The following is a 10389-nucleotide window of genomic DNA, read 5'->3' on the forward strand; positions in this document are numbered from 1 at the left end:
CATATCGAAGTTTCATTCGTTTCTTTTTGTAAATTATCCATAATTCATAAAAAGGAACAGAAGTTAACTAGAAGTTGCGTAGTATTTCACAACTGAAATTGAAGGACTTTGAAAAGAATTTGTTATACAAAAATTGCCACAGAAGTTTCACGAAAGCTTATTAATAAATATTTCTTATTTTCATTTATATACAAATGACCTAAAGTATATAGATTGTATGTTCATTTTAGTATTTCTACGAAAAATGGTTTTATTAATTAAAGAATTCGTTGAAATGAAATAAATAATTTGAATAATATATTATTTATCTTATATATATGAGTATTTTAAACGAGATTTATGGTAGAAGATGTAATATTTATGCCAGCATAAATTGAGCCATTGATATATGTATACCCATATATTTTTAGCAATTATGGTTTGTAATAGATCCTGTAATGTATACTGTAATATATGACGTCATATTTTATGTCATTTCAGCACGAAAATGTCTAACCATTATTTATAGTTATGTTATATTTCCATCGTCATGAAACAGTTCTGGAACCTTAAACTATGGTCGTTGAGACCTCCTGCGGAGTGTAACAATTTTCTACTAAAGCACGAAATAGCCCGAACAGCATCCACCATAACCGCGATAGCCGTGTAGAAAACGGAGGATTACCGGGAACACTTGATACAGATGGTGTAATAGAATCTATAAAGTGCAACAGCAAATTTTTAATATAAGGAAAAATAACGTTCTCGGAAAAATCTTGCTTAGCTTGGACTCCGTGCAGACCACTTTCATTAATAAAGTCTTTTAAAAACCTTACGTTATTTTCGCTCAACCACCCTCCAATATTAAACTATGCAGCTATGAGTAATTCTAACGTTATGAAATTTATGAAAAAAATATCTCGTCGTCCATAGAAAACTAAAACCTCCACCTTAAAAAATTAATAAATCTTTACACGTGCTGCTGTCGAGAGCAAACACTCTCCGTGTTGACAGCCTTCCAATCTTTTCCTTTACGACTGGAACCTTCGCTATCGATTATGATTGACGACTTGCCCAGATACTTTGTTCTTTTATGGACCACTAGTACCGGCCACGGCTCCTTGATGTTGTCCCTGCTAATATAAATCTAATCTCACTTTACACTTTACACTTTTTATATCTAAAGATCTTGTTCCAAGTTCGCAGCCATTAGCTCGTTATTACTCGCGACGAAGGATTGTTCGTCACAAATAATACCGATTACCAGGTCTCACCACGTGGAGGTTGCTGCGACTGGAGACCCGGAGATAGAAGGAATCAAACTTCCTTCGATCTCCCTCTACATAGAGTATACATACGTAGATGCATACTCTACATAGAGTCGACGAGCTTAATACTAAGTACGAAACGATGAAAATCAAAGGAAAACAAAATTCCCTTCGATTTCCAAAGTCTAAGTCTGACTCTGCCAAACAATTATTTGAACTAAGAGGGTGAAGTTAAATTGAGATCGCGACACGACGCGACCATGAAACTGGACTTACTGAGTCAGTCCTGTTTCCTCTTGTTGGATCTGGACTCGAGAGGAAGACGACCGACGCCTCCGAACCAGTCTTCCACACCCTGCACCCCGTTGGGAGCCACTATAGGACCCGACTTGCACCCGTCTCACTGCGTTTTGGACTTACAGCACTGCGCCGGGAGCCTTGGACTACACTAAACGTGATGCAGGAAGTAGAGAACCGATCCGGAGGAGCCGATTGTCGTCCTCTCGAATACAGATCCACCAGGAGGACGGCAACCGACCTTTCTGTCCAGTTACACAGTTGGTCACTTCACTTATCACATGAAGTAATAGTGACCGAAGTGAAGAACGAAGTTGCGAGTCCAATATGGACCTACGAACAAATAAAATAAGTTGATTAATAATTGTTTGGTAGAGGACAGACACTCGTACACGCATGCCTTAAAACTAACTTAGGTACATGCCTTAAAACTAACCAAACCAAACTAAAGTACCCACAACCAATACCAAGCAAACTAAGGTACAAGGAAAAATAGGAGGGACACGAGACGCGGACGCGCGATCGCGAGATCCATATCGACCGACGGATCGTCGAAGAATGAGCTCTCACCCCTCGTATACCTGTGTCGAGGGTCGCGGCTCGCGCGTGCCTCTCGAAGTAGAGAAGGGGAAGGGTGAACAACAACCGCGTGACGGTCGATTCGACGACTCGTTGGATCCACCGAGAAAATAATTCATGAAACAAAATCATATTCCCCATCATTATTTAAATAATAAGTATTGTTAATAATTAATTTAACTGTTGTCAGAAATTAATGTTTAGTTAGTCAATCTAATATTGTGCTAAACAGTGCTAAATCAATTATTGACAGTAAAGAAAAAAAGAAATATTGAATAAATCAAATATTGATTTTCTTTTGCTACTGAATTTAATTTACATAAAATATTATATAAACATTTCCAAGCATTATTTTTAATTACGCATGCGATTATTAAGACTGGTAAAACAATGAATGGGTAGAATATTGTATAAAATTACTGTGCGATGTTTGAATAATGAAAACGTTTAATCAATGACGTTAACCATGGGAACTACGATGGAAAACCTAAAGACACGGTATTTAGTTCTAACAAAAGCCAGAGTACAAAGAGCATAATATCCTCCCAGGTCTGCTTATGGATGTCATCAGTAGGCTTCAGTAGCAGATCCTGCCATACACGTAACGCAATTAATTGTTTGAATAGTCTTCGATATTCCGAGATTACACGCTACATATTTCGACTCGCATATCTCCTTTAAAAGTATCGACTAACAATTTTACACGTTAGTATTCTTCTTGATTAACTCGTTGATACTTATACATTACTGTCTCCATTTTAATTTTAAGTATAATTTAAATTTTAATGATGAATTTACTGAAAGTGAAATTTTGTTCTTGTTTGTGATATCTTGAACGCTTACCAAAACAAAGTGACGTGATATATCTGAAAATGAAGTTAATTTAAATAAATTTGACAACAATAATATTGTTTTCACTAGTGTCTTGATCGATGAATGATCAGAAAAACACAATTTTTCATCAAGTAATAATCAAGGAATTTCTCACAGTGTTTTCTACTGGATCAAATTTTCTGCATCAAATATCTACACTCTTTTATTAACCAAAAGGCATTTTAGATGTTCTTAAACTAAACGAAAATTTAATTCAAAGAACGAATAAGGATTGTTAAATATTTTAGTTCGTTGCAGTTGTAATAAGTAAGATGAATATTTCTACTTTTTAAAGGAAGGCAATATTCATTATAAAAAAAACCGAACGAAACGATTCTACGAATGGAAATTTCATCGCGGCTACCGTACAAAAAATCAAACGAACTTTTATACTCTGTGGACAGTTCCATCGACGTTTCTGTCAAGCGAATGTCTTTTTTCTATCTTAACAATAGGAAAGGTAAAATGATTTGTTGAAATAATCCTCGTATTTTCATTTGCGAACCACGAACATTGTAGCATACACTTTTGTATTACACAATTTGAATAAAAGAATCTTATAGTCAACAATAATCTTTCTATCATTAATTTATCAACTTCTTCCTTAATTAGAATTTTAATGAGGATGGTATGAATTCAAATAAGCTAATGTACACACACATATTCCAGAGCAACAATTTTTGCATTGTATATTCTCATTAATTTCATTCTTTTATAATCGGTACAATTAATTATTGTCTGAACATGATAATATTAATACTGTTATCATATTACATCTTACATATAAATATTATGAAACTAAATTAATATTAATAATTATTGTAATTTTTTAAGAAACCTAGCAACTTTGTATCGAAACGTTTAAATATTATACAAAATTTGTTTGTATCGTCTATGCGTTTAATTATTAAAAAAGCATATAAATTGAACATTTGAAATTGTAACTATCCATAGTGAAATATTTGATTTTATAATTCAAATGCTGATTTATATTCAAGGAATAGTGGTCAAACAATTATTAATCTTATTCATTTGAAATTTTGTATCCAGATAAGAATTTTGCTTATATACGTAAAACAAAAGTATTATTCGCCATTGAACTTTCTTCTTTACAAATGTTTCTGGGCAATATTGTAATAAATGAATGGAAAAAGTCTTTTTCACGTTTTCGTTTTTCCGTAAAGTCGCGAGAAGAATAAAAGTGAAAGCATCGGTCTCTTAATTGGTGTTAGCGACTCGGTAAATCACTTTACTTCTTATGCTTCTCGCCATTGTTGTAGCCCAACTTGAAGAAATCTTTCAGCACCACGTTGAACGTTATGGTAACAATACCCTCCACCCTCATGCGCGTGACTGCAATTATAAAGGAGAAGTTATGAGACTCGAGGCTACCCTTCATAACACGGCGAAACATCAGGTGCGCGTAGCCTTCTACACGGTTCATAGCGGGTGGAAATCTCGGAAAATAAACTGTGTTCTCGAGTTAACGGCTTCATTCAAACCACTATATTCCGTTACCCTTTAGGACCGTGAAATCATAAAATGTCTGGGCTGTAAATCGTTCAGTGCGCTCTCAATATAGTAACACGGGGCTTCGAGCAATTAAAAACTGGGTCAGGTGGCATGCACGATCGTTTGCGCTTGGAAATGTCTCTACTTAACTTTTGATACTGCGATTTAACGTTTACGCATTCGATCGCGTGAAATTGACGGATCATCTCGGAACCAGAACATCGCTTTGATCTTTGAACTTCCTTATGTGAAACGTGTATTCTTTCTTATATTCAGAAAGATAAAAGATGACAAAATTGACCTTCCTCTGTGAAGGTAAGTGTTTATTGATGTATAAACAAACAATTACGCATGTTTGTATTTTAGGATCCTCTTGGAAAACATCCGAAATGACATTTTTAATAAAAGAATTTTCAAATAAAAGGATGAAATTATAGAATTTAATAAATGAATATGTCTAAAGTCGATTAATGATATTGTAAAATTACAAATAATTCGAAAGATGAAGGCATAGATATTTACATTATTTTTCAATTTATGCATGTTTACGTAATATTTATCTTTAATGATATTTGTAGATTAGATGAAGATATGATTAAAATATAATTATTTGATAGTTGATAGAGTACCTCATAATCTTTGCAAAGTATTAATTTTTAAATGAATACATTCTCAAAAAAGAAATTACATCACATAGAAAACACAACGAGTCCATCCAGTTCCATTAAGAAATACATTTTATAGAGAAACATTTACGAAATCTATTTTTCATAAAGTGATATAACGTTTGAAACAGCGTTAAAGAACAAGTCAAATTTCATTACTCACGAGCTGCAGCACCTAAGCGGAACTTTGAAGCTGCCAGGTTTTATTTTCTTTTTATGTGTTCCCGATATTACTTTGCCATTTTGTGATATACATTTCACAGAGAGGAGTTCGAAGCGGGATCTATACTTTTTATCAGTATAATACTTTAGCTCGACGTAACAGACAGTATAAAGAATTTGCTTATCCAAGTAATAGGATCTAAGACTCAAGATCTCTCAAGATCAAGTCTCGAAACCTCAATGGGAAAAGGGAGGCGTCAGTAATTTAACGAAAAACACTTTAAATTAAGCACTCTAAAATGTAAAAGAGAAGTATCTTCTTCTTCTTGATGTCTTTGGTTAAAAATTATTTCCAAGAAAACACATACATGAAGAGTAACGAATTTTATCATATGACAATTTGGAGGCTACTTTTTTTCTTTATCTCACATAATTAATTATTTTATTAAAATAAATTCAAAATAATAGAAAGAAAATTACAAATTAATAATTGTATAATTTGTTAAATTTTAATAAAATAGAAAAGATTCCTTACGTACAATAATAAATCGTTTTCTCGAAAGAAAGTAGAATTTGCCATGGCAATAATCACAGTTCATACAACGCGTAACGCATAACCATGTTATAGGGAAATCTCTTCTACATTTATCTTTTCCATGAAAAGTGAACTGAAAATATTATTTCTACGGAATGAAACTCCTAGCGTTTTGGTAACGTGGCAGCACAGTAGACAGCAAAAACTAATATTAAATGGATCAGTTGGCAGGAGCTGGAGAATTTGATATATGCAATAGTCTAATTCAATCAACTATTACAGCATATGCATGTTAATATGTCCGGCGTATCGACTGTCCTAAATACGCTAAATCCCCGCGGGTTCAATTAATTTAATGTCAGTAGTACGTCACAGTGGACCGATGTAAAATCGTTCCAAATATTGCCTTACGTTCTCTTCCGCCGCCAGAAGCCAATATCGCCGGGTCAATTAGTTCTGGTCTTCTACCGGTTAACCAGGCTGCAAATCGTTGTAACGTTGAAGAGGACTCGGGCACGTATACAGACACCCTACGGAATTTCTGTGTTTTAGAATTGCCATTAATTTGAGAAAATTAATTCCGCGATCGGAATGCTTGGAGTCTCGGAGTTGGCCCGTAAGTACACGTTTTAATTTCATATTGAACAGAAGCTGTACGTCATGAGGTAGCTTTTTGTTCCTACTGTTGTGTGATTTTGTATGTTCTGTTCTGTTTCGAAAGAACTAACAGATGAAACTGGAATAATCTATAGTTTACAGAGATGGTTATATTTTTGATGGAACAGCTCAAAAACGATTTTCGCGTTTCAGGAAAGAAAATTTTTCCATAAATGACGTTAAAAAACTATACTGGGTTCTAGGATATACATCACTATTTCCGTAACAGAATAAATTTACTGATTCGAATATCTTATCGAATAGATTAACAAGTCAGGCCAATAACGGAGAAGTCAGGCGCCTAACAAGAACAAAGTCATCTGATTTATGTGTATAATAGCTAACTTAGCAAGAATATTGTAATTATACAAGGAATTGTAAAAATTAAATTCCAACATTTTTTAAATAAATAAGTAAAAAAAAAAGAATGATGAATCATGTCGTGATTAACCAAATGATTTCGATAAAGATCATCTGATGGCTCTTGTGTTTAATTATCTGTAACTATCGTCAGAAAGATGATCCAAAAAATGGACTGTTCTCGGCCAATTGTATTTCGACGTTTAAATAAAATGGAAAAGGTGCAGAAACTTGGCTCGTGGATTTGACATCGACCGAGCTAGGAGAACAAAAACCAGTGGATTACTGTCTCTGCCTCCGTGCTGGCTCGACTTCGTGTTGCGCGTGAACAACATCTCCCATTTCTGAGTTTAATTGTTACAGATGACAAGAAATTGTGTCTTCACATGAACGTAAAGCAGATGAAGGAATGGGTAAACAAGAACGAACTGACAATGTCACGCGAAACTGTGAAAATGACTGGAAAAATTGTTTGGATGCAAAACCAGGGAGTTTTCTAACCAAGGAATCGCAATTAGCATTGTTAATAGTATCCGAAATTATTAATTTACCCCTGAAGGCGAACAGAGTACATAACGAGTGTTTAATAAACAACATTGACGAAGTTTCTTAATTAAACATCATTGATTCGACTTGATATCCTATTAAACAGTTCAAACAAATTTATTACTCAACCCGATAGCCTAATACCTTTTCTCATGGTGACCTGTTGTTAACGGCAAATGACACACTCCATAACCTCTGATGACGTCGTGTCCGAATATATCCAGGCCGTAAATCGACATTATTAGTTGTGGCCCTAAAACATCATTTGTTAAAGAAATAATGGAGAAATTTTATCTACTGGGTATCTTTCAAATATGTAGATTATTCCAATATATAAAATCCAACATCGAATTTTAAATTCGCCATAGATCACTTTTTCATAGAAGACGTAAGTATACCTTATTTTCCGTCCTTAATGAAGAAAGATATTTAAATTATCTCACGTTCTAATCATTATTCAAAAGAATGACTAACCACTCTGACGTAAGCACAATCATTTACATTTCAACTTCACCGTTAATCATCTTGAGAATATAAACATGCGATTGAAACTTATGAATTCTTTTAGTATTATTAAAATTTGTATATATTTATACAATATTAATTTTTAAGTATTTATAAAATTTATATTATGCTGTAATAATATTTAACACGTAATGTTTTATTGTATAATATTTTTTCTAACATTTTTTAATTCTAGGGGTTATCCTAAATACAGAGTTGAAACTTAAATAAAGTTTGTTTGTGTATAAATAAGTGTTCGTTTCGTCATTCATCAAGTAAAATAAATTTTATTAAAAATAGTCAAATCAGAAAATAAGATATTAGAATTCATAATTAGAAATAAATTGATCGAATGTTGAATGTGAAGTTGCAACAAAGAATTATAAAGTTGCCATGGATTTTAAATAACTTTTATTATACATTATAAATTTTAGTACAATTTTTAAATACAGAAAAAGATAAATATAATGTAATTCTCGCGAATAATCCATGCAAATAGCTCTAGTCAAATAGTCATCACCTTTTCAAACTTACATCCATGAGGATTGGTGCTTCTGAACGTGATCTCTAGGGGGAAATTCCAAACTGCCAGATTTCGTGGGTCACTGCTGCACTTACACATCTGCGTCAGACCCTCCTCGATACCCTAACGGAATTTTTATAAGCCAATAGACCGTCGCCGTGGGGCTGATATTCCCAGTGGGAAACCGCGCTCGCTGGTAGTCGCAGGGTTCGAATTGTAAAATAAAAAATAAAGAAAACTCACAGCGATTACACTCCATTCGGGTCCAAAATGAAATCCGTATTTGCAGTAGGCGTTATTGATGTCGTAGAATTCCGCGTGTTCGATTGAACCGGTGATCGATAAACAAAATTCACCCTCGACCGACATGACGAACTCGAGGAGTCTCGTCAAACGCAGCTTTAGATAAAGCACGAGCTTATGGAACAAGAAAGTCTTTCGAATGGAAAGATCATAACCAACGTGCGACAATTTACACTGTTCGGCCGCTTTGTATACGTTTATGAGAATCCGTCGTCGTGGTAACGAAGCATGCGCCCCAGTTTTACGTGGAACATGTGGTGTGCTGAACACTTGAATGAGTCCGTGGATGGGGGTAGAGAAGGTAGCGCAGAGAAGGTGTTCCTCTTAATATTCAGAAAGCAGCACTCAATTTATTTAATTGTCTCACGTGTTTGTGACAGCGTTGTCAGTTAAGGTCGTCTAGACGTCGCGACAATTATTATGAAAAATTCAAGAACTGATTGAGTCCCGTATGTCGTTGCAGAGTTATTTACTTTAATTCTTATTCCAATTATGTAGCTTTAGATTTAATTGCAAATTTATATTTATAATGAAAATTTAAAGAAACGATTAAGAGTATTTTGTAGCAAACAGAGTATCAATTTCGTGTATTAAAAGAATAAGCAATAAAAATAATGTATTTATATATCGAAACAAGTAAATGTCAAGAGAGTGTAAGTTCCTACACATCTTTCTAAATACGTGTACCGTTTGAATAATTACGAATAGTCGAAACGCATGCGCGACGAGATGATTCTTGTTTGAAACCCGACGGCTGATTTCCAATCGATAGGCTCTGGACAAGTTAGTGTTTCCATAGATCACTCGTCGTTTGATATCGGAATGGGCAATCTGTCTTCCTGTCGAAAGGGATAAGTGATCCATATCCGTTTGATCAATAATCTATCCTATGCATCACAGCTCAGAGATTACTGCAACTAGACGTGCTAATTAATCAAACGATTTCATCATTCTGATGACGCAGCTTTGAAATAATTACCTAAAAGATTTTGTTGCAAGCATAGTTTGAATTATATGTTTAAACTTTTACTGTTATACTTTAAACTCACCTTTAATGTTCAAACTTTTGATTATTAAAATATCGCGACGTCTCTTCTCTATTTCTGATTTCTATAATCCTGCAACTAATTAATGAAAATATTTAGTTATTCTGCTGCAAAATTATAACTAGCATTTCGAAAATTGTATAAATTATGATTACCTTCAACTGATACTTTGCTTTTAGTTAACACATGTAACGTGTATAGGGGTAGAAAACTTACAGCATTTAGAAACATTTCTTCAATGATATTATTCCCGACAATATAATGAATTTTCAATTAACGAAACAAGGATAGTTTTCTAAATTTTCTCAACTAATATACAGATTTCTGCAATGACAGCTGATGTTAATAATTGCAGAAATCGATACTGTCAACAAATGTTACTATTACTTGAACGTAACATACACTGCAAATAGGAATAAGTGCATTAGCAATCATTCTAATTTTCGAATTATTTAAATATCATGACTCAAATATTATATTCATTATGGGAAATGGGAACCAGTCTATTTGCAATCTTTTAATTATTCAAATATTATAAATCAATGGAAATATACCTCGTCTATTAAAGAATATATTAAAG

The 10389-nt window shown here is 33.7% G+C and overlaps 1 protein-coding gene across 1 annotated transcript; it reads right to left on the reverse strand.

Moving 5' to 3' along the window:
• Nucleotides 1-3250: 3250 nt before the first annotated feature.
• On the reverse strand, nucleotides 3251-10343 carry LOC128885868 (B9 domain-containing protein 1). Its single transcript, XM_054140188.1, has 5 exons — nucleotides 8704-10343; nucleotides 8472-8583; nucleotides 7578-7686; nucleotides 6282-6400; nucleotides 3251-4349 (listed from the first exon to the last, which is right to left on the reverse strand). The coding sequence occupies exons 1-5, from the start codon at nucleotides 8827-8829 to the stop codon at nucleotides 4246-4248; spliced, it is 570 nt and encodes a 189-aa protein (XP_053996163.1). The 5' UTR covers nucleotides 8830-10343; the 3' UTR covers nucleotides 3251-4245.
• Between the last annotated feature and the right edge of the window lie 46 nt (nucleotides 10344-10389).

Source organism: Hylaeus anthracinus, unplaced genomic scaffold (genome assembly GCF_026225885.1).
Source record: "Hylaeus anthracinus isolate JK02 unplaced genomic scaffold, UHH_iyHylAnth1.0_haploid 11982, whole genome shotgun sequence".
Taxonomy (NCBI): domain Eukaryota; kingdom Metazoa; phylum Arthropoda; class Insecta; order Hymenoptera; family Colletidae; genus Hylaeus; species Hylaeus anthracinus.